This window comes from Salvelinus namaycush, chromosome 4 (assembly GCF_016432855.1).
Source record: "Salvelinus namaycush isolate Seneca chromosome 4, SaNama_1.0, whole genome shotgun sequence".
Classification (NCBI taxonomy): Eukaryota; Metazoa; Chordata; class Actinopteri; order Salmoniformes; family Salmonidae; genus Salvelinus; species Salvelinus namaycush.
The window spans coordinates 66,261,194-66,286,205 of NC_052310.1; the positions used below are offsets into that span (position 1 = coordinate 66,261,194).

The 25,012-nt window shown below is 44.3% G+C and overlaps 1 protein-coding gene across 1 annotated transcript; it reads left to right on the forward strand.

Annotated features, from left to right (window-relative positions):
* Positions 1–5,168: 5,168 nt before the first annotated feature.
* Positions 5,169–24,599, forward strand: LOC120045966 (tripartite motif-containing protein 16-like protein). The gene is made up of 8 exons (XM_038990887.1): positions 5,169–5,547; positions 5,686–6,002; positions 18,018–18,113; positions 21,606–21,686; positions 21,869–22,021; positions 22,759–22,930; positions 23,672–23,767; positions 23,959–24,599. Exons 1-8 carry the CDS (start codon positions 5,169–5,171, stop codon positions 24,597–24,599), a joined length of 1,935 nt encoding a protein of 644 aa, XP_038846815.1.
* Positions 24,600–25,012: the final 413 nt, after the last annotated feature.

Below are 25,012 nucleotides of genomic sequence, written 5' to 3' on the forward strand. Positions count from 1 at the left end.
AATAACTATCAAACGTTCACATTTAGATATTGTTCTTAGAATGTTATTTAATTACCTTCAAATAACCTATAATTTCCATTCTCAGAGCGTTAATAAAATCTCCCAGGAAAAATTTCAGGGAAACACAGTAAAACAAAAAAGTACTATTCCAAGAACAGGTTGAAATGTTCACTTCTGTTCTCAGAAAAAAAGGATTTTGACAATGTCAAAATCATCTATTGTTTCATGATGCTTTTATCAAAACCAAAGTAAATGATTTGAAAGATTTCTCTATACATCAGTTGGCTGCAGTATGAGGTCCTAGACCTAGCATGAAAGTACATCCTTGGTGCAGAAAAAAGAGTTTGCCTTGGGGTAAGTTAAGCCAATGGTTGAGCCAATGGCAAGTTGAGCAAATTGTTTTCTTCCCAAGTGCAATGCAAGGCATTATCGCTGGGATATGAGGTAACAACAGGGCCTGGCCTATGTTTAATGTGTTTAAAAAAGTACAACGTTTTTGTTAGGTGTTACTGTAAGTCTGTGTTAAAATATGTTTAAAATGATTAAAACACAAAAAAGCGATTGTGATTGTGTTATGGAAATAAAGATAGACATGGTTTTAAAAAGGTAGTATAATATTTAATTCAGTACAGAAATTTGTAGGCGGGTTAACTTAGCCTGTCCAGCAGCTCAACTTACCCCATACATGGGGTAAGTTGTGCCAAGAGACCACTTTTTTTGGACAAGCTATAATTTAAAAACTGTAATGTTTACATGAATGCTGATACATTTCCAGGGATACACAACATCTGGAAATATATGTAGATATCTTTGTCAGAAAGAACACTATATGTCCCTTGACAGAGTGATGCTGAATGGCTCAACTTACACCACTCTCCCCTATGATGGTTGTTAAAAGCTGAATTTTGAAAATATTACCATTGTATAAACACGCTCGTCATTCCCGTTCAACAACTTTAAATATCTTTGGCACAGTAGGCATCAAGTCACTTGCTAACATAGGCCGTAGATGCTTTCAATTGCCTGATTTATAAGCTTAGGCATATTTTTGAACAACATGATTTTGCGCTCAGAAGGGATAACTTGAAATAACATGTAGGTTAATTAAATAATCGAAATAAAATGATTTATTAGCCTAGTTGTTATAAGTATTTAGGCATATCATGTGAATTTGGCCTAATGTGAAATCATTGTCAAAAGCGCAAAATATTTTATCACATATAGGTCTATAATTTATTGGTTGATAATGTAGAAATATCAAAACATTCTTTCAACAACTCCAAACCAATTGCCTGTCAATGAACCACTGACTCACTGCCGTTTTCTATTATCAAGACACCTGCTGGTAACTGCTTAGGACAGGCCTTGAGGTCTCCATAATATCTGTCGACTAGGTGTGACTCTTATGACTGAAGAGGCTTCGTGCATAGCTTTTATTTTTTGCACATAAGAGTAGGAGTAAAATGTCTCTATTCTCAGCACTTATGACCAATTTTTCTACTCTGAGATGCTTTGTGGATACGGGCCCTGGCCTCTATTAAATCTCAAAGATTCAATCAATACTTGCCTTTGAATTGAACTTCCCTGCATTTCGGAATTTTGAAATTGACCAACCGCTTGAAAATATGAAGGACAAGCCTATTCCTCTTCTAGGATACCCTAGTTTTTCTTATCAGAAAATATGGGGAATGAATGAATAATTAAAGGCTTGATAGACACCTTTGTATAATCATCTGATAATGTTATCGTCAATGTCACGATCGTCTATGGGAGAGAGAGAGGACCAAGGCGCAGCGTGTGAAAAATACATCTTCTCTTTATTAGAAGAAGAACAACGAAACAAAACAACAAACAGACGAACGTGAAGCTATCAAAGACTAAGTGCAAACATGCAACATAGACATAGACAATTACCCACAAAACCCCAATGCCCATGACTGCCTTAAATATGGCTCTCAATCAGAGACAATGAACCACAGCTGCCTCTAATTGAGAACCAATCTAGGCAGCCATAGACATAACTAGACAACTACACTAGACACTACAAAAACACATACATTCCCCATGTCACACCCTGACCTAACTAAAAAACATAAAGAAAACAAAGAACACTAAGGCCAGGGCGTGACAGTACCCCCCCCCCCCCAAAGGTGCGGACTCCGACCGCACAACCTGACATATGACATAGAAAGGGGAGGGTCCGGGGTGGGCCCCATCATGGCGGCGGCTCGGGTGCGGGACGTGGCCCCCACTCCACCATTGTCAATACCCGCTTTGGTAGCCTCCTCCAAATGGCCACCCTCCAAATTAACCCCACTGGATTAAGGGGCAGCACCGGACTGAGGGGCAGCACCGGACTGAGGGGCAGCACCGGACTGAGGGGCAGCACCGGACTGAGGGGCAGCTCCGGACTGAGGGGCAGCTCCGGACTGAATGGCGGATCCTGGCTGGCTGGCTCTGGCGGATCCTGGCTGGCTGGCTCTGGCGGATCCTGGCTGGCTGGCTCTGGCGGATCCTGGCTGGCTGGCTCTGGCGGATCCTGGCTGGCTGGCGGATCCTGGCTGGCTGGCTCTGGCTGGTCATGGCTGGCGGACGGCTCTGGCTGGTCATGGCTGGCGGACGGCTCTGGCTGATCATGGCTGGCGGACGGCTCTGGCTGGTCATGGCTGGCGGACGGCTCTGGCTGGTCATGGCTGGCGGACGGCTCTGGCTGGTCATGGCTGGCGGACGGCTCTGGCTGGTCATGGCTGGCGGACGGCTCTGGCTGGTCCTGGCTGGCGGACGGCTCTGGCTGGTCCTGGCTGGCGGACGGCTCTGGCTGGTCCTGGCTGGCGGACGGCTCTGGCTGGTCCTGGCTGGCGGACGGCTCTGGCTGGTCCTGGCTGGCGGACGGCTCTGGCTGGTCCTGGCTGGCGGACGGCTCTGGCTGGTCCTGGCTGGCGGACGGCTCTGGCTGGTCCTGGCTGGCGGACGGCTCTGGCTGATCCTGGCTGGCGGACGGCTCTGGCTGATCCTGGCTGGCGGACGGCTCTGGCTGATCCTGGCTGGCGGACGGCTCTGGCTGATCCTGGCTGGCGGAAGGCTCTGGCTGATCCTGTCTGGCGGAAGGCTCTAGCGGCTCCTGTCTGGCGGACGGCTCTAGCGGCTCCTGTCTGGCGGACGGCTCTAGCGGCTCCTGTCTGGCGGACGGCTCTGAAGGCTCATGGCAGACGGGCGGCTTTGCAGGCTCAGTATAGACGGGCGGCTTTGAAGGCTCAGTACAGACGGACAGTTCAGACGGCGTTGGGCAGACGGGCAGTTCAGGCGCCGTTGGGCAGACGGGCAGTTCAGGCGCCGTTGGGCAGACGGGCAGTTCAGGCGCCGTTGGGCAGACGGGCAGTTCAGGCGCCGTTGGGCAGACGGGCAGTTCAGGCGCCGTTGGGCAGACGGGCAGTTCAGGCGCCGTTGGGCAGACGGGCAGTTCAGGCGCCGCTGGGCAGACGGGCAGTTCAGGCGCCGCTGGGCAGACGGCAAACTCTGGCCGGCTGAGACGCACTGTAGGCCTGGTGCGTGGTACCGGAACTGGAGGTACCGGGCTAAGGACACGCACCATCAGGCTAGTGCGGGGAACAACAACAGGGCACACTGGACTCTCAAGGCGTACTATAGGCCTGGTGCGTGGTACCGGAACTGGAGGTACCGGGCTAAGGACACGCACCATCAGGCTAGTGCGGGGAACAACAACAGGGCACACTGGACTCTCAAGGCGTACTATAGGCCTGGTGCGTGGTACCGGCACTGGTGGTACCGGGCTGAGGGCACGCACATCAGGGCGAGTACGGGGAGAAGGAACAGTGCGTACAGGGCTCTGGAGACGCACAGTAGGCTGGATGCGTGGTGCCGGAACTGGAGGCACTGGGCTGGAGACACGCACCACAGGGAGAGTGCGTGGAGGAGGAACAGGGCTCTGGAGACGCACTGGAAGCCTGGTGCGTGGTGTAGGCACAGGTGGTACTGGCCTGGAGCGGGGAGGTGGTGCCGGAAATACCGGACCGTGCAGGCGTACTGGCTCCCTTGAGCACTGAGCCTGCCCAACCTTACCTGGTTGTATGCTCCCCGTCGCCCGACCAGTGCGGGGAGGTGGAATAACCCGCACCGGGCTATGTAGGCGAACCGGGGACACCATGCGTAAGGCTGGTGCCATGTAAGCCGGCCAGAGGAGACGCACTGGTGGCCAGATGCGTTGGGCCAGCTTCATGACATCCGGCTCAACACTCAATCTAGCCCGGCCGATACGTGGAGCTGGAATGTACCGAACCGGGCTATGCACGGTACAGGAGACACCATGCGCTCTACTGCGTAACACGGTGTCTGCCCGTACTCTCGCTCTCCACGGTAAGTACAGGGAGTATGAGCAGGTCTCCTACCTGACTTCGCCACACTCCCTTTTAGCCTCCCCCCCCAAGAAATTTTTGGGTTGTACTCGCGGGCTTCCAACCTTGCTTCCGTGCTGCCTCCTCATATCGCCGCCTCTCTGCTTTCGCTGCCTCCAGCTCAGCTTTGGGGCGGCGATATTCTCCTGGTTGAGCCCAAGGTCCCTTACCATCCAATTCGTCCTCCCATGTCCAGAAATCCTGTGTAGGTGGGTCCTGTTGCTGTTTCACACGCCGCTTGGTCCGATTCTGGTGGGTAATTCTGTCACGATCGTCTATGGGAGAGAGAGAGGACCAAGGCGCAGCGTGTGAAAAATACATCTTCTCTTTATTAGAAGAAGAAGAACAACGAAACAAAACAACAAACATGAAGCTATCAAAGACTAAGTGCAAACATGCGACATAGACATAGACAATTACCCACAAAACCCCAATGCCCATGACTGCCTTAAATATGGCTCTCAATCAGAGACAATGAACCACAGCTGCCTCTAATTGAGAACCAATCTAGGCAGCCATAGACATAACTAGACAACTACACTAGACAGTACAAAAACACATACATTCCCCATGTCACACCCTGACCTAACTATAGAATTCACATAGTTGAGGTGTGGCTTGGGAGACTTCAGAGGGATCCAGGAAGAAACTAACTCGGGTTAGCCAGAGGCAGATGCAGAACGGAACAGAAGCGGCTGAGGAAGTTCGTCTCAGAGAGAGTAAGAGAGCTGAGGAAACTACTGTAGAGAGAGAGACATGGCAGACACAGAAAACGAGTCAAAATCCAAACCAGACCAGAAACTCTGCTGCACTGTGTGTTCCAGTGCTCTCAATAAGGATAAGCCCGCTACCTGTGGCCACTCAGTCTGTGCCTCTTGCTTGGGGAAGAAAGGTAAAGGCTGTCCTCAGTGTCTACAGAGCTCTGGCAAGCCTGAAACTGCACCTGTGGAACAGAATGGAACGTTGAATGGAATGGTGGCCGAGTCTCCACCGGTGATCAAAACCAAAGAAAAATATGAAAAGGACATAGAAGCCCAGGATTCAAAGACCGCAGAGGAAACAATGATACAGGAAGACCTGAAGGAAGCAGAGGACCCTAAAAAAACAGAGGAAGAGAAAAGGAAAGAGAAAGAGAGTGACCCTCCACAGCCTGCAGAGGAAGTGAACGACGATGGGGTGAACAAGAAATCAAAGGAAGAGAAATCAAAAGAAGAGAACGCAAAGGAAGAAGAGAAGGCAAACGAAGAAGAGGTCAAGGAAGAGGTGAAAGTAGAGCTGTTGGGACTCGATGATGTTGTGTGTGACTCATGTATGGAGACGAGCCCGTGCATGGCCCTAAAGTCGTGCCACACCTGCCTTGTGTCCTACTGCGAGGCCCACCTCAGGCCCCACCTGGAGAACCCCAAGTTCCAGAACCACCGTCTGGTGGAGCCGCTGAGGGACATCGAGAGACGGACCTGTGAAATTCACAAATGGCCCCTGGAGCTGTTCTGCTGTTCTGATGCTGTGTGTGTCTGTCAGGACTGTGTGACAGAAGACCACAGGGGACATAACACTGTTCCTGTGTTAGAGGCGCGCAGAACCATAGAGGTATTGCACTTTCTCTTCTGCATGCATACTTTCACCCTCTCTCTTATTCTCAGTTTAGAGTGGAATAAAAAATCACTTCTCTCTAAACAGGATGTTTTGTTCACAAACTCATCCAAAGCCTTACAACAGGTGTGGAAGTCTAAAACATCCAGGAACATTTCACCAGCATGAGCACGTGTAGTAATACATTGGCTATTGTCCTGGTAGCCTGCACTGAGCTTGTATTAGTATCCTTAATGATAATATGGCAAACTTCATAATTTGTCCATGGTATATAAAGAAGATGTCCTTCATCAGTCCACATTATCTTACCCAAGTCTTATGCCATAATGAATTTGGCTTGCATCAAAGGCAGCTGCTCTTATTTAAAGTAATAATGAACTTGTATCAACGAGAGCCTTCACACATTTGACAAAAGCTAGGCTATATATAGTAGTGTCTGACTGGTTGTAGGTCTTAACAGTGGGGGTTATGTTAGCATTTCTGTCAGCCAGGTCAGGGAGAAGGATGGAGTCCAACTATGTCATTTTGGTCTCAGTCTATAGTCACTGTAAGGACACACTGCCTTTTTAATGAAGTTGACTTTTCATATTGACTGCAATGAAGACAGGATTACTTTTAATTCAATTACAGGGATATTCCCCTATAAAGGTTGTCCTATATCACTGTGTGATTATTGTCTAAGTTTCACAGTACAGTAGTACATTCTGGAAACTCTGGACTAACATATACAGTTTAGGACTCAAACAAAAACAACACGCAACAACACAAGCTGACACAAGGAGACAGGAAATCAATAAAACAGAATGGAAAATCTGACCGAAATAATATATTGACTGACATTCTTCGTGCATTCTGTCACAGAGAGAGCTTCAACCCCTGCTGGTACAACACAGCAAATTATCCAGTGTTAAATCAACACTGAGAGTGTTAAATGTAACACTGTTCCAATGTCTATATGGGTCTACACTTTTCAGTGTTAAATTAACACATTGCTTAGTGTAAAGCCTTAATTGTATATTTCCCAGGTTGTCTTGCCTTTCGAGTGGATTGTAAAGTTACCACCCATGGCTGTATTGATTAATGACAGAGACATGGTTGTTGCATTCATACATTTTTGTGTCCTATAGCCTTCACCAAGTGAGATCCAAAGCAAATATATATTATCATTAAAATGTATATATTTAAGTCAATAGGATACATATTTCATATTGCCTTATTTTGAGGGCCTAGTTTTACCCTAATACTGCGGCCTGAAACTCCTGGTTTACATGCCACATCAGACAATTTCACCACAAAGGCTGGATTCAAATAGGAATTTGCAAGCTAGCATAATGTGACTTGCAGGCCTGATGTGGCCTGTAAACCATGTGTTTCGGGCCATTATATTACACTCTCAGACAAAAAGGTTTAGATTTGTTCCTAAAGGGGTACAAACACTTCAAATCAAAGTTTATTTGTCACTTGCGCCGAATACAACAGGTGTAGACCCTACAGTGAAATGCTTACTTACAGGCTCTAACCAATAGTGCAAAAAAGGTATTAGGTGAACAATAGGTAGGTAAAGAAATAAAACAACAGTAAAAAGACAGACTATATACAGTAGCGAGGCTTTAAAAGTAGCGAAGCTACATACAGACACCGGTTAGTCAGGCTGATTGAGGTAGTATGCACATGTAGATATGGTTAAAGTGACTATGCATATATGATGAACAGCGGGTGGTGGGTGGCGGGACACAATGCAGATAACCCGGTTAGCCAATGTGCGGGAGCACTGGTTGGTCGTCACTGTAGTGGTACCCTGTAAGGTCATCCTTTGTACCTTTAGTTATAAGTGCATAATTGTACCCCAGTTTATACCTCAGGCCACATCAGGCATGGAAGTAGGGTTGCAAAATTCCAGTATTTTCTGCTTCCTTTTCCAGCAAACTTCCAACCAGGATTTCTGGAAAACCTGGGAATTTTGCAACCCTACCTGCAAGTGGGTGCGTTACTCAAAAATTCAACTCAAAACACTAACTCTATCCGTTTGAGTAAAAATACAAAATCACTTTAATTAACTGTACTCAGATAATGCATAGTAGGTGCAATGGATTTCCTCAAAAGTTCTGAGTAATGACAGCACGTTGGGCTTTACAGTGTAGCTCACACCTGTTATTTGCACAGTGAGTTGTTGCAAAACTTGGAATAATGCCATTCCTTAAGTAAACATAGGTATGTATGAAAATCCAAAAAGTCAATATTTGACAATAGTCACGCAACAACTCAATTACTAGCTGAATCCTTGGTAATTTACATGCAATGTAGCTGCAATAAGCTCATATTCTGAACTAAACTCAAAGTATGACTGAGGAGGGAAAGCTCCTTTTCATCAACAGCTCATTCCTCATGTTCCTCTTGTGTCATCCTGAGCAAATACCTCTTTTGAGGAATTACATAACTCAATGGAATAAGGGTGGGATTGAACAGGAGGCAGAGTCTTCTGTCTGTGCTGACCCATAACATTCTACAACAGTTTGTGCCATTTATATAGATGTATCTGATTAACTTTGTTGAGTTACTGTTTAATGCTGGCTCAGGGAACATCAAAACAAGATATTTCGGTAACATTTGAGACATGATTTTGGACTCAGTTTCCCTTCAAGGGTTCTAACTGTTGTCTCGCAACATAACAAGACACAACAGATGAATAGCTGTAAGTAATGTTTTGTGACGTGAGATATGCGTCTCTGTGCCAAATTATGAGACAATGTAGGACAATAGAATTCCCTTCAGGAGAAGGTGTCGACATTCTGGACTGAACGATGGCCCTGTCTTTGACATAATTCTAATCCACACATCATCTACAAATGGTTTAAACCCAAAGAGGTCGAGTGGCTTTGCTGTTCCTGTCTTTAGAACAAGATATGGGTATTTTCAGAGCAATGAGAGCATGTTCAGACCTGAACAGGAATCTACTGAGGGGAAGGGAGAGGGAAAGACACGTGCAGATGTTGAGTAACCTGGTCCCAGATCTGTTTGTGCTGTTTTGCTAACTCCATCCTTGACAAGGACCATAGGTAGTTGGCAAGACAGCACAATCAGATCTGGCACCATGCTAGAATGTGGAAATGCAACATTGAAAGTCAAACACTGGGCTGCCTGGGAGGTTTTCAAAGTGTTGCCTTTCAATAGGGTGCTCATAATGATCATACATCTCATCCACAGCCAAGGTTGGGGAGTAACGGATTAACGGATTACAAAAAAACGAACTGTAAAAATGTGGGTTTCGACAAGGGTTCTTCTAAGATCCTCAAAGTTCTTTGAAGAACCTTAGGGCTCTTGACACTGTAAATGGCCCACAAAAGGTTCTTCCAAGAACCCCATAGGAGGTGGGGGTTCATCGAGGAACCTCCTTAGTTGGTGGGGGTTCTTGCAGGAACGTAACTGCCCAACTGAAACATTTCGATTTAAAAGGACAGCAGATGCAGGCATATAACTGAGGCACTTAAGTTAACTCAGCCACTTCAGCCACTTACAATCTTCTCAATTTAAGGTAAGGTTTGTCCCTTGTATGATCTAAATTGATCATGTTAATGATGATACCATTTATATTTTCATATTTGTGCCAATCTTTCTAAAACAGAAAATGGACAATTCAATGGATATCAATCAAGAAAGAGGTTAGAATATGTAGGCTATAAGAATATGTTGAAGGCTAGCTGTATTGTGTGCAGTTGAACTGCACACTTTTGTGCCTGTGTCTGCAGGTATACTTATGAGGAGGCATACAAAGGTATGTCAATTGTTATTGGTATGTTATGCAGATCACATTTACCATCCTCCTCCCTTACCTCTTCAATTTATATCCCATAGGCCTCTACATTATGGACATGGTATGTGTATGAAAACCATTATCAAAATAGTTTTTTAAATTCACAAACCACAATGTGCAAGTTTTGTTAATCGTCTGTATAATTACTATTTTTTGGATTCACAGTCTTCACCCTCCCTACACCTCTGATGAATATAACAGGAAACCTGTTTCATCACCATGCACTGCAAAATCATTTTGGCTATGGATATGGAGAACATCAACACATTAACATCAACACGCCAGAGGATATAACCATTTGACTTGGGGCTCTGCTGGGAGTTTACCTCATATTTAGATTTTTTTATTCTGCTTTGCCACTAAAATCATAATAAACATTGAGAACTAAAATATTGGGTAAGGGAGGAGGATAACATACCAATACCAATTGACATACCTTTGTATGCCTCCTTGTCTGTACACCTGCAGACACAGACACAAAAGTGAGCAGTTCAGTCATCTGCACCCAATACAGCTAGTCTTCAACACTCTAAAAATGTACACTCTAAAAAGTGTACTTTACTAGCAAAAATATTGCCCTCAAATTAGATACTTTTGAAAAATAGACGATTACTTCTAGGATTACTTTCACTGTTTTCTGAATCAAATGTATTTATAAAGCCCTTTTTACATTAGCAGATGTCACAAAGTGCTATACAGAAACTCAGCCTAAAACCCCAAACAGCAAGCAATGCAGATGTAGAAGCACGGTGGCTAGGAAAAACTCGAAAGGCAGGAACCTAGGAAGAAACCTAGAGAGGAACCAGGCTCTGAGGGGTGGCCAGTCTTCTTCTGGCTGTGCTGGGTGGAGATTATAAGAGTACACGGCCATTTAAGGCCAGGTTGTTCTTCAAGATGTTCAAACGTTCATAGACGACCAGCAGGGTCAAATAATAATGTGGTTGTACAGGGTGCAACATGTCAGTACCTCAGGAATAAATGTCAGTTGGCTTTTCATGGCCGAGCATTCAGAGGTCAAGACAGCAGGTGCGGAACAGAGAGAGAGAGTCGAGAACAGCATGTCCGGGACAAGCTAGATCTCTTCCATCACATGAGGGGGCGCAAAACTGGACAGGAAAATCACGTCTGTAACTCAACCCACTCAAATGACACAACCCTCCTAGGGACGACATGGAAGAGCACTAGTAAGCCAGTGACTCAGCCCCCGTAATAGGGTCAGAAACAGAGAATCCCAGTGGAGAAAGGGAAGCCGGCCAGGCAGAGACAGCAAGGGCAGTTCGTCGCTCCAATGCCTTGCCGTTCACCTTTGCACCCCTGGGCCAGACTACACTCAATCATAGGACCCACTGAAGAGATTAGTCTTCAGTAATGACTTAAAGGTCGAAACCGAGTCTACGTCTCTCACATGGATAGGCAGATCATTCCACAAAAATGGAGCTCTATAGGAGAAAGCCCTGCCTCCAGCTGTTTGCTTTGAAATTCTAGGGACAATAAGGAGGCCTGCATCTTGTGACCGTAGCATACGTGTAGGTATGTACGGCAGGACTAAGTCAGAGGAGCAAGCCCATGTAATGCTTTGTAGGTTAGCAGTAAAACCTTGAAATCAGCCCTAGCCTTAACCGGAGAGAGGCTAGCACTGGAGTAATATGATAAAATTTTGGGGTTCTAGTCAGGATTCTAGCAGCCGTGTTTAGTACTAACGGAAGTTTATTTAGTGCTTTATCTGTGTAGCCGGAGAGTAGAGCATTGCAGTAGTCTAATCTAGAAGTGACAAAGCATGGATTAGCTTTTCTGCATAATTTTTTGACAAAAAGTTTCTGATTTATGCAATATTACGAAGATGGAAAAAAGCTGTCCTTGAAATATTTGTGATATGTTCATCAAAAGAGAGATCAGGGTCCAGAGTAACACCGAGGTCCTTCACAGTTTTATTTAAGACGACTGTACAACCATCAAGATTAATTGTCAGATCCAATTGCAGATATCTTTGTTTCTTGGGGACCTAGAACTATCATATCTGTTTTGTCCAAGTTTAAAAGTAAAACATTTGCCGCCATCCACTTCCTTATGTCTGAAACACAGGCTTCCAGGGTAGGCAATTTTGGGGCTTCACCATGTTTCATTGAAATGTACAGCTGTGTGTCGTCCACATAGCAGTGAAAGTTGACATTGTCTTTCTGAATGACATCACCAAGAGGCAGAATATATAGTGAAAACAATAGTTGTCCAAAAACGGAACCTTGAGAAACGCTGAAACGTACAATTGATTTGTCAGAGGACAAACCATCCACAGAGACTAACTTATATCTTTTCAACAGATACGATCTAAATCAGGCAAGAACCGGTCCGTGTAGACCAGCTTTTCTTAAAGTATGGGTCGCAACGTAAATGTATAATTATTTCATTAATGCTCAATTTGGTCGCTGCGTGAGTGGGAGAGATAGAGGGTGATGCCCGTGTGCTTCGTGGTTTACCGGATCTTTTTTCTGCAGTTTTCTTGAAGATCACTCCGCGACCTACACGCTGCAGTGCTGTTGTTCAGCAGCAGACGATGCGCCACTGACTTGTCATTCTCACTCGCCATCACCCACCGCGGTCATGAAATGGACTCATGCTAGCCACAAGTTCTGACTGAGCTCAATCGTCATGAAACGCAAATACAGTGATGACTTTCTGTCTCTTTCATACACACTTTGAGAAATAACGAGGAGCACCCACAATGTGTTTTGTGTGGGGAAGTACTTAGTAATGAGTCTCTCAAAATTAACAAATGAATAAAACGACATGTCCTGACCAAACATCCACAACATAACGTTAAAGCCAGGGAGTTATTTCAGAACAGGGCAGAATGCTTCAGGAAACAGTGCTTCGAAAGTGGAAAAGTAAGTGAACTAGCAAAACATTGTTGTCACTTTATAACAGGTGATGATGAGCAGAAATAAGGGAGTACTATCTCTCGTAGTAGATGTGAGATTCTCTTTCAAACAATCCCCTGGCCTTGTAAAGTTACACAGCTAATAGCTAACGTTAGCCGAAGCAAGCTAGCTAGCTACTGATGCAACCCTAGGAAACAGTACAGATGAAGGTGAAAAATTATCAGGCCTACTGTACATTTTACTGTATAAATTATTGTTGAAAACAAGTCTAGGTTGGAACTGTTGCTGTTAAAATACAAGGAATAATTCTTATTCTGAACTGGAATAAACTGATTGAAGCAAGATGCTTTTTGAGGCAAACACGCACAGTTCTGGGTTGCTCATCTACAGCAGGAAGTGGTCTCCTGCCTGACTGAGAAAGCAGTAAATGTTCTGATCCAGTTTGGCACCACATACTGTATGCGAGTCAGGGTTCTCACGTACAGAAACAGTGTCAATGCTGAACATGACCTTATTATTGCATTGTCAAAAACTGAGCCCAGAATAGACCTGCTTGTTGAAAACTTCAACCAGCCATACACCTCTCATTAGGACTGTGTGTATGTGTGTGTTTTCTGGTCTACATCTGTGTGATGTGATCAATCAGTTTATTCCAGTTCAGAATAAAAAATATGTGTTGTATTTTAACAGCAACACTTCCAACCTAGACTTTCTATCAACAATAATTTCTACAGTAATATGTACAGTAGGCCTGATAATTTATCTGTACTGTTACTTAGGATTGTAGGATCAAAAAGCCTGTGTGTGTGTTCTGTTATACATCTGTGTGATGTGATCAATCTGTTTATTCCAGTTCAGAATGAAATAATTTCTTGTTTTATAACAGCAACAGTACCAACCTAGACAGGTATGTAAGAGTGTTTTTAATAAAACAATTATTTATGGGCATTTCATTGTTATTTGTTTTTGTCTATATTGCATTTAGGCATAAGGGCAATGACATGTACTGATATTTACGTATAGTTGCATATTTTCCTAAGCTTGGGTCCCAGGAAAACACAGAATTTCTCATTTGGGTCCCAGGCTGAAAAAGCTTAAGAACCCATGGTGTAGACCAATTAGGGTTTCTAATCTCTCCAAAAGAATGTGGTGATCGATGGTGTCAAAGCAGCACTAAGTTCTAAGAGCACGAGGACAGATGCAGAGCCTTGGTCTGATGCCATTACAATGTAATTTCCCACCTTCACGAGTGCAGTCTCAGTGCTATGATGTGGTCTAAAACCAGATTGAAGCATTTCGTATACATTATTTGTCTTCAGGAAGACAGGGAGTTGGTGCGCAACAGCTTTTTTTTTTAAATTGAGAGGAATGGGAGATGGGAGAGGTACACATCCGGTGGATAGAGAGCCATTTATTATGTTCAGTGATGCAAGTTTAAGTTTGTTCCACCGTAGCAAGTCTGACCACAAGTCAGAGACCACTATGATGACACACCAAATGCGTTTGATGGATGGCGGAAAAAGTAATACAAATAATAAAAGAAGAGCAGGAATAGGCTTTTGTAGGCTACAGTCCAAGCTATGTCTTCTAATAATGTGACTGCTGTTGGCATCCCACAATTATCCAAAAGCTTGGAGGTAAGGACGACAGCAGTGGTGTAGCCTGCAGGCGATACGGATATAACTTATTATTGATATCGACATAACGCACTGATGTGAATCACATTGCTGCTCTCTCATGTAGCTATTTGCGATTTACGTAGTGTGGTTGTTGTGGATGTCTGTTCACAAACGTATATGTGTATTTTAATCCAATAATGGTTAAATTGAAGAAGCTTAAGCTGCCTATCAATCATTGTTTTTGCGACCAGTGAAAATATGTGCTCTTGCAACAGCTGCATAGTGTGGATGACAGCCTATGGAAATAAACGTTTGATGGAGTTCCCTTCTAAACTCCTCCGTGGTGTTGTGCTTCATACTCTCAAAAACAAGTTTAATTTAAGAAGATCACGAGTGGGGCTTTTATTGCTCAATATAATTTGTGAAAAAGGTTGAGCTGCCTATCAATCATTGTTTATGTGGCCAGTGAAAAATGTGCTCTTGCAACAGCTGCATAGTGCGGATCCCAGCCTATGGAATAAAAGTTTGAGGGAGTTCCCATCTAAACTCCTCCGTGGTATTGTGCTTCATACTGTAAAAAAAATAGTTTCATTTAAGAAAACAATTTTGGCTAATCTATATTTCCAAGTCGTATTCTTGAAGATCAAGGGTTTTTTATTGTAAATATATAGCCCAATCATATTATTATATAGTAGAAAGCAATTGGTTAGAAGAAGCATACATAACTAACCCATAAAGTAAAATGCAACATCCATTGATGGCCAATTATGTAAACTCTAACATTGATTTGTCCTGCAATAGATGTCTCTCAATTGGTATTATGTATTTTTGTGTTCTTTTAATGCCTCTTAAGGGGAAAGTAATCTAAAAGTAACTGAAAGTAATCACATTACGTAACTGAGTTTGGGTAATCCAAAAGTTATGTTACTGATTACAATTTTGGACAGGTAACTAGCAACTGTGACGGATTACATCTACAAAGTAACCTACCCAACCCTGCCTACAGCACAGCAGCACAGGTTTCTAGAAGGATGAGAAGTGAGTCTCATGAAAATGTGCATTGACACAAATACACTCACCTGAAATGTGCATTTAGCCCATAAGTGGTCTGATAATGGCCTAATAATTGCCTCTGTAAGTTGTCTAGAAATCTCACAATACTTCTCATGGCTGTAAGCAATTGTAGATACATGTTTGTAAATGTCTGGAAGCTTAATTTCTTTAAAAAATAACAGAAATCAGATCATAATCTGATAGTAGAGAAACAGAGAGGAAAACACATTGTTCATGTGACGCAGCAGCATAGTAAATGTTTCGATAAATTGGTCAAATATTATCAATTGAACTGAATTATTAAGATTGGTGAAAGAGAGCGACCTGTTCTATGTGTTTTCCTGATCTGTGACCCACTGACACCATCCCGGTTATAAGACAGCCTCACAGAAGTTACACACCCAGGCACGGTGGAGGTGCAGTAACTGAAGGATGGTCTGGAGCAGGCCCTGGTGGTAGACCCAAGGTTAAGGCTGGGTCAGAACTCAGTGGTGGTACGTCCGGAAAGTCAAGCGGCGGTCTGACCAGGACTGGAGCTGGGTCAGGTGGTGCATGCTGGGCAGGGGTATCCTGGACATCCCGATGGGACCCAGAGCTGTGGCTGGGTCTGGTGGGGCTTTGCTGTCAGTAGCTGGTGACAGTGGTGTGGCCGGTCATCGTAGGTTGCAGCAGGCAGGTCAGGTGCTGCTGGATAGCCCCTAGATCAGGGACAGGCTGTGTTTCTGGTTGCGGCAGCGGCTGGAGTGCAATATCTCTCGTCGGCTGCAGTATTGGCTGGAGCACCAAGAACGAAAGGACTGGCTGTAGTCCCGGGGGCCGATGATCCAGCCTAGGCGACTGGACTGTCTGTAGTCCTGGGGGTCGCTGGACTGGCCTTGGTGCTGCCAACAGGGGCTATGGCAGAGGAGCTGGTACTGGTGCTGGCTGAGCTTGCTCCTGTACGGGTAACCACTGGACTACAAGCTGTCAGGAGAACTGCAGGGTCACCTCTAGAGCTGGGAGGGGTGGAAGAGCATGCTGCTCTGCAATGCAGAACCTGGGTGGCTGCAAGTCTCTCTGCGGGCTGTCACCAGCTCCCCCAACATTGAGGCCGCCCACTTGTGTCTCAGGGACGGGGAAAAGTCCAACAATTCAGGGTGGTAGTGTAGCAGGAACTCCTGCAAGAGTACGGCAGGCGGAAAATGCATCATGGCTTCCCTCCTCCACGGTTTGGAGAAGAAGCACCCTAAACTCCTGCAACAGCCGATCGACATCTGAGTCCTGCAATCTGGAGCGGGGCCATATAAAGGAGAGGGGCCATATAGTCCTGTCGTCAGGTGTGGGGCTCCCACAGGCTCCAGGTTGGGGGCATAATCCAAATGGTGGTAGTCCACTGCATACCCCAGAGCCTTTCTCCATTGGACCGCAGATGGGCTGTGTGGCGAGTATCCTGTGTGGTCTCTGTGGGCCGCCATAGTTTAGTGGTGTCAGAAAAGTCACAAATCCAGCTCGAACGACCATGAAAGAGAGAGACCCGGCTTGACGTGTTTTGTTGGTCAGGGAATCTTCATTCACACATGAAAGGATGCATGGGGATGTAGAATGGTGGTGGTTCTGTAATGGACAGAAACAGAGGTAATGAATAGACTGTACACAATACAATAACTACTAGCACAAATAGAGCAACAAGGCTATTAAACTTTTTTCATTAAACTTTTTATAATTTTGTAAAAACTGCCTCCAATGCAGTATTTTTAATTTCATTTTAAAATCATCACTTTATGTCTAATAAATCACTGTATTTTTTAAAAATAATTTATTTCCCTGAGCCGTCTTGAGCCACTGAAATGCTCAGTCCGACTGTGGGCGTGGAGATACAAATGTTTATATATTTACATACAGCCCTGATTGCCTGTTAGAATCATCTAGAGCCCAGCCCCTTATCCCTTAAAAAAACAACAACAAAGGCACATGGTATTCAACCTGTCAGTTGTGGCTGGACCCTGAAAGCAACAAACTTCCACAGGTGTGTAGGTTACTTTTGTTTTGTCATCAAAACAGAAGGCATACATCACACATCTTAATTTGGTATATCATTATTGTACTGTTTTCAGTAGGTCACTAGAAGATGCAGTAGGTCACCAGAAGATGCAAGACCAGAACAGCCTGTTTGCTTGTTGGATAATCCTGGCCTATACCCTGTCTGCAGTTTATTCATTGCAGAATTCCAAGATTATCTACAGGGCAGACTATAGGCCTCTGCGTCTCAGAGGTCAAACACAGTAAGTAATATTAAGCTGTGTTAGGCCTCCGAGTCTGAGGCCCATGGTATAATCTTCAGTATCATCACAAAGTATATTTCATCATTTTTTACATTTATTTTTCTTCTAATGAGTAAACACTCTTGAATGAAACATTTTGGAATGTTTTCTGATGTTGAATGTAAATAAAGAAAACAGATTAAATTAAAAGCTGTTTCTCTTGTCACTTATTTACATAACATAATAAACAGATCGTATAATGGCGAGTGGCAGGTGCAACTTGAAAGGATTGTGAAGTGCTGATAAGAGTCACATAACAATTGGACATATTTGCAGTGTGATAACACTGCTGTGGCTATGTGTGCATTCACTGAATTTTCCTCTCTTTGTCTTCCTCTCCCTTTTCCTGCCAGAGGGAACTACGAGATAAACAAACAGAGATGGTGAAGACAGTGGCGGTAGCAGAGAATGCCATCAACCAACTCCAACTCAACACGGTTTCCTTTGAGGTACAGTATGCTGCAGTGTCCTTGTTACCTGTTTAAAGGATGATGTCAAAGGCTAAGACTATGACGACCCCTGACAATCCTGCTGATAGATGTGTCTGTTGACTGTTGTCTTGTCAACAAAGTGCTATGTAGCATTGCTTCATCAATGTGTTTGCAGATTCCAGGTAACCCACATAGTCAGTGACACAAAAACAGAGGCATGTCACAATTTCTCACAGGCTGTCTTCACAGGCAGTAAACACTACTGAAACCTCTGATCTATAAGTCCCCAGTTATAGGATCCACCCACCCCAACAAGTTTACCCAGGTGTAGTAAATGGAATCTACTGGTTTGTGTGGCCCACATCAAGGCCAGCAAGCTAGGTACACTGGACCCACTCCAATTTGCGTACCACTCCAACAGATTCACGGACGATGCCATTTCCATTGCTATTCACACGACCATAACACATCTGGACAAGAGGAATACATATGTGAGAATGCTGTTCATTGACTACAGTTCAGAATTCAACACTGTTCCCTCCAACCTCGACACCAAGCGCAGAGCTCTGAGTCTGGACACCACCCTCTGCAACCGGTTCCTGGACTTCCTGATGGGCAGACCACAGGCAGTAAGGATTAGAAAGAACACCTCCTCCACACTGACTCTTAACACAGGGGCCCCCAGGGGTGTGTCCTCAGTCCTCTGCTGTACTCTCTGTTCACCCACGACTGCATGGCTTTGCACGACACCAACTCCATCATCAAGTTTGCTGATGACACCATGGTTGTAGGCCTGATAACCAACAATGACGAGTCAGACTACTGTATAGGGAGGAGGTAAGTGAACTGGCATTGTGGTGTCATGACATCAACCCCTCCCTCAACATCAGCAAAACAAAGGAGTTGATTGTTGACTTCAGGAAGCAGGGGAGGGATCCACATCAATGGGACTGCAGTAGAGAGAGTCACAGTTCCTCTGTGTCCACATCACTGAGGACTTGTCATGGACCAACACCACCACTCTTGTCAAGAGGGTGAAACAGCGTCTCTACTTCCTAAGGTGGCTGAAGAAATTTGGTAAGCCGCCCTGTGTCCTCTCCAAATAGTACCGCTGCACCATCGAGAGCGTCCTGATCGGTTGCATCACGGCCTGGTATGGGAATTGCTCTGTCCATGACCGCAAGGCCCTCCAGTGGGGGGTGAAGATTGCCCAGTACATCACTGGGACTGTGCTCCCACCCTTCCAGGAAATCTACTCAAAACAGTCCCTGAGGACTGTTCTCTCCCTTACTGTCGGGCAGACGGTATCGGAGCATCAGGTCTGATACCAACATGCTCAGAGACAGTTTCTATCTACAAGCCATCAGACTCCTGAACACTTGAACTGGACTGACCACCTTCTCTGATTCTCCACACCTTAGCAGACATGCACCCACTTATGTACACAACCACACACACACACACACACACACACACACACACACACACACACACACACACACACACACACACACACACACACACACACACACACACACACACACACACACACACACACACACACACACACACACACACACACATACATTCATTCTACACACGCATCACAACTGCTGCTACCAGACTGTCATTATACTGCTCAGTTTATACACAGCTCGTCATTCCCCCCTTACCCAATACAAGTGTGAATATTGGACTATAAATTGTGCCTTTCTGTATTATAGTTATGCTAAAATATTTATTCTATTCTACTGAGCCATTGACTTTATGTTCGTATTCTTATCTTTTATTATTTCGCATTGTTGTTGCATTGGTCAGAAGGAACCTGCAAGTAAGCCTTTCATTGGACGATGTATACCATACGTATCTAGTACATATGACTAATAGAACTTGAAACTCAAGTCATGCAGTGAAGCATTCCTTGTCCTCAGGGATTGATTGTGTAAGCAGACAGTACATACGTACCTGAAGCATAGAAAAAGAATGACAAGAAAGGACAAAGCCAATTGAATCCATAGCCGTGGGAAGTAGTTTGGGGGTGGGGGTGCTGCTAGAATATTTTTTTTGCCCGCGCTCAAGATGTCTATACTGGTCCGCTAATACAGGACTATTAAAGGCCCAGTGCACCACTTTTATGAAACATTTGAACTAATTGTATTTGAGTGTTTACCAGCATTTGGAACTTGAGTCTGATAATTATCTGTAATAAACAGTTCATCTGATAATACTTGTTGAATATAAAAATACTTGCTTGATATATGTTTTCCAGTTTCTTGAAATACTTTGCAAATGCAACTTGAGTCTGATAATTATCTTTAAGAAACAGTTAATCTGATATACTTGTGGAATATAAAAATACTTGCTTGATATATGTTTTCCAGTTTCTTGAAATACTTTGCAAATGCAACTGGATCTGGCTCTCATGAGGACTGCCACAGGAAAGGAAGACCCAGAATTACCTCTGCTGCAGAGGATACGTTCATTAGAGTTAACTGCACCTCATATTGCAGCCCAAATAAATGCTTCACAGAGTTCAAGTAACAGACACATCTCAACATCATCTGTTCAGAGAAGACTGCGTCAATCAGGCCTTCATGGTCGAATTGCTGCAAAGAAACCACTACTAAAGGACAGCAATAAGAAGAAGAGACTTGCTTTGACCAAGACACACTAGCAATGGACATTAGACCGGTTCCCACCGTGAAGCATGAAGGAGGAGGTGTGATGGTGTGGGGGTGCTTTGCCGGTGACACTGTTGATACGTCATACCATCTGGTTTGCGCTTAGTGGGACTATCATTTATTTTTTAACATGACAATGACCCAACACACCTCCAGACTGTGTAAGGGCAATTTGACCAAGAAGAAGAGTGATGGAGTGCTGCATTAGATGACCTGGCCTCCACAATCACCCGACCTCAACCCAACTCAGATGGTTTGGGATGAGTTGGACCGCAGAGTGAAGGAAAACCAGCCAACAAGTGCTCAGCATATGCGGGAACTCCTTCAAGACTGTTGGGAAAGCATTCCAGGTGAAGCTGGTTGAGAGAATGTGAAGATTATGTAAAGCTGTCATCAAGGCAAAGGGTGGCTACTTTGAAGAATCTAAAGTCTAAAATATATTTTGATTTGTTTAACACTTTTTTGGTTACTACTTGATTCCATATGTGTTATTTCATAGTTTTGATGTCTTCACTAATATTCTACAACATAGAAATTAATAAAAATAAAGAAAAACCCTTGAACTAGTAGGTGTGTCCAAACTTTTGATTGGTACTGTATATATATATATATATATATATATATATATATATTTTTTTTTTATTCCAATTTTTCAGGGGGTGCTGCAGCACCCTCAGTACCCCTACTTTCCGTGGCTATGATTGAATCTATTATCTCTATCTATCTAACACTAATCAGCCATCACCTTATCCCCTATGTCCATATACCTGATAATACATACGCAATTGTGAAACTGACCCGAAAACATCTTTGGCATCTCCCCATCTAGAATTCAGTGACGGAGGTCCGTGAGGTGATTGACAGCCAGTTTATGGAGCTGCAGGCTGCGGTGGAGCGGGCCAAGAGAGAGGTAACCCTATATATTGATTAAGTGATATGCCTATATGTTGTATGCAATGTGCATATATGTAGGCTGATCTATTATTTTTACCTGCTTTTTAAAAATATATAGTATGACATCATATTTTATGTATGTTTTTTCATATGAACCAAGATTTTCAAATAAACCTAAACCTGAACCTAAACTTAAAGGTGACAGAGATCCTGGAGGGAGAGGAGAAGCAGGCTCTCAGACAGACCGAGGGGATCAAGGTACACCTGGAGCAGAAGTGCACTGAGCTGAAGAAGACACAAGAGCATTTGAAAAAGCTCTCGAAGAACAAGAACGACGTGGACTTCCTACAAGTAAGGTGGTTCTCACATGGCCTGGTGATTTATGATGGTTTATGATGGAGACTGACATGGAGGTGGTGCCAAGGGGGTCGGTAGTGTTATTCACTCATTCATGGTTCTCATGGTGGTTAGCTTTGAAGTAGTGGCTGCACATACAATTACTTGCAGGGGCCAAGAGCTCTTTGGGGGTTAATCATGAACACTGAGAAGGTTGTGGTGATGGAGTGATGGAGTACTGTGACTCAGCAGTGTTATTCATTAACCTTAACTCAAGCCACAGCGCTGCTATCATACGTATTCACTTTAATCATGAAACATGACTCAGGTGTACTTCCTACAGGTAAGGTGGTTTTCTCTGGTCTGGTGGATTCTGAGATTGTTGTGTTGACAATGCCAAATGACTCAGTAGTCATTCACAAACTAGAACTGTCGTATGTGCTGCGTAAGCGCTGCTATCTTACGTATTAGCTTTATCATGAAGCATGACTAAGGTAGAACTAACCTAAAGTTGTACCCAAGCCATGCTTCATCATTCTTTTTTCAAGGCTGCCATTAACGTTAAGTAAATAAGTAAGCTTTGGACAACCCAGAATGGCCCATAGGGGCAGGCGCCTATCTCCTGTTTCTGTAGTGCAAGGCAGCTTGATGTACAAGTACATCCCATGGACAGGGCGACATTAATGACAGTTCATCATTAATTGCCAACGAGGTACAAAATAGTGAACGAAGCTGTGTTGTGTGTTTTACAGGAATACTCTAAGTGGAAGAAGGACAGCCCTGACATTACCCTACCTGGGGTCTACATCGGCCTCATGGACCGGCTCAACTCCTTCAGCAGAGTGATTGTTACCTCCACACAGGAGCTGTGTGAGAAGCTGCTGTCCAATTACATAGAGACACTCAAAGAGACCTGCAAAAATGGTGAGTGCAGTCACCGTTTGGCGAGCAAAGGAAAAAACTGCCATAGCGGCTGGCGGCAAGCCTCAGCAAGTCCCGATCTATGCTTGTTTGCTGGGAAGGGTCAGCATCACAGGAGGCTGCTGAGGGGAGAACGGCTCATAATAATGTCCAGAACTGAGCGAATGGAATGGCATCAAAAACCTGGAACCATGTGTTTGATGTATTTGCTACTATTCCACTGATTCTGTGCCAGTCATTACTACGAGCACGTTCTCCCTAATTAAGGTGCCACAAACCTCCTGTGGTCAGCACACCACGGCATCACCTTGGTCATACAGAAAGGAGTAAGTAAACAGGAAGTGACAGTGTTGCAAGAGGAAGAATAACACTTCAGCTTTGTGCTCCAGATAGCCAGGGAGATCATATGTGTTCATACTTCTCTGCAGACCTGAGGAATCCTTCAGACAGTGTGTCATACAGTAGGTGTAGTGCTCTGTTAACAACAGGTAGACTGAAGTCTCAGAAAGATAAAAACAGTTGAGAGTCACCACATTTGAGACATCATAAGGACAAAACATTTTGCCTGACGGAGATTTGTATTACAGTGACTATGTAGCAATGTGTTCTTTCATGCACAATGTCATATTTGTCCTTGCAGAAAAAATTGCTACATTCAAATGGAAAATTCATGCCTGGGAGTTAAAAAGTGAAGTTGGCCATGTGATTATTTACACTTTATTTTTCTCTCTCTCTACTCTTCAGACAAGATGGGGATAAAAACCACAGTCCATGAAATAATCGCAGCCAAACAGAACATGACTGTGCCAGACCCAAAGACGCGGGATGACTTCCTAAAGTGTAAGTCTCTTCTATTACATTCAGGTCCTTACAGAAGCAAAACAATGCTTCAAATCACTTGAACGCTCATGTATTATTGCAGTATTGTTGTTTTGGATGTGTAAAGTTAGCCTTGCCTAAGTTGTTGATCCTGTTTTGCTATTCTCTCTCATTACTGTTATGTTGTTGTTATTCTCTCTCATGCTGTGCAGATGCTGCGCTTGTGAGTTTTGACGCAGACACGGCCCATAAGTTCCTGCGTCTGACTGAGGAGAACAGGAAGGTGACCAACACCACACCCTGGCAACACCCGTACCCCGATGTCCCTGAGCGCTTTGAGAACTGGCGCCAGGTACTGGCCACAGAGAGCTTCTATGTCGGTCGACACTACTTCGAGGTGGACGTGAGCGGTGAGGGCACGCATGTCGGACTCACCTACAAGAGCATCGATCGCAAGGGCCCAAAGAACAACAGCTGCATTACCGGCTATGACTTCTCATGGTGTCTACAATGGAATGGCCGCAGCTTCTCTGCCTGGCACAGTGATGTGGAGACGCCTCTGAAAGTGGAGAAGTTCACACGTATTGGGGTCTATGTGGAATTCAGCTGTGGCCTACTGGCCTTCTATGGGGTGGATGATGCTGTCGGCATGACCCTCATTCACAAATACAAGGCTGACTTTCTGGAGCCCCTCTACCCAGCCTTCTGGCTGTCGAAGAAGGAGAACGTGATAGAGCTTGTTGGACCTGGGGAGTCGCTGACACTGAAAAGCCCCTCTCCTCCTAACTCACCCCCAAACACCGATGTTGCACCCCCCAGCCGTTTCACAGTATCTTCTGTTGTTGATCAATGATCAATTTGTCAGTGGTAAATTTCCCCTGTCAATCCTAAAAAGTTTCAGAATGCAAGAAGAAATGGAAAAGGAAACGCATCAGCCGGCCCCATACTTGTACTTATACTTATGTAAATATTTCTGTTTTTATTTTTAATACATTTGCAAATATTTCCAAAACCTGTTTTTCGCTTTGTCATTATGGGGTATTGTGTGTAGATTGTTGAGGGGAATTTTCTATTTAATCCATTTCAGAATAAGGCTGTAATGTTACAAAATGTGGAAAAAGTTAAGGGGTCTGAATACCTTCCGAATGCACTGTATATCCCAATAAGGTGACAAGAAACCTCACTAGATTTATAAATTATTTTCTAAATACAAGTAGAATATTTGTTATATATAGAGTACCAGTCAAAAGTTTGTTTTTTCTTTAT

What these genes read in the sequence shown, in the direction of transcription:
- LOC120045966 (XM_038990887.1), top strand. Translation starts at nt 5,169, where the DNA reads ATGGCAGACACAGAAAACGAGTCAAAATCCAAACCAGACCAGAAACTC. An exon ending in TGGAGCGGGCCAAGAGAGAG is followed by an intron (nt 21,687 to 21,868) that starts GTAACCCTATAT and finishes CTAAACTTAAAG; the next exon opens with GTGACAGAGATCCTGGAGGG. An exon ending in GCGGGATGACTTCCTAAAGT is followed by an intron (nt 23,768 to 23,958) that starts GTAAGTCTCTTC and finishes CATGCTGTGCAG; the next exon opens with ATGCTGCGCTTGTGAGTTTT.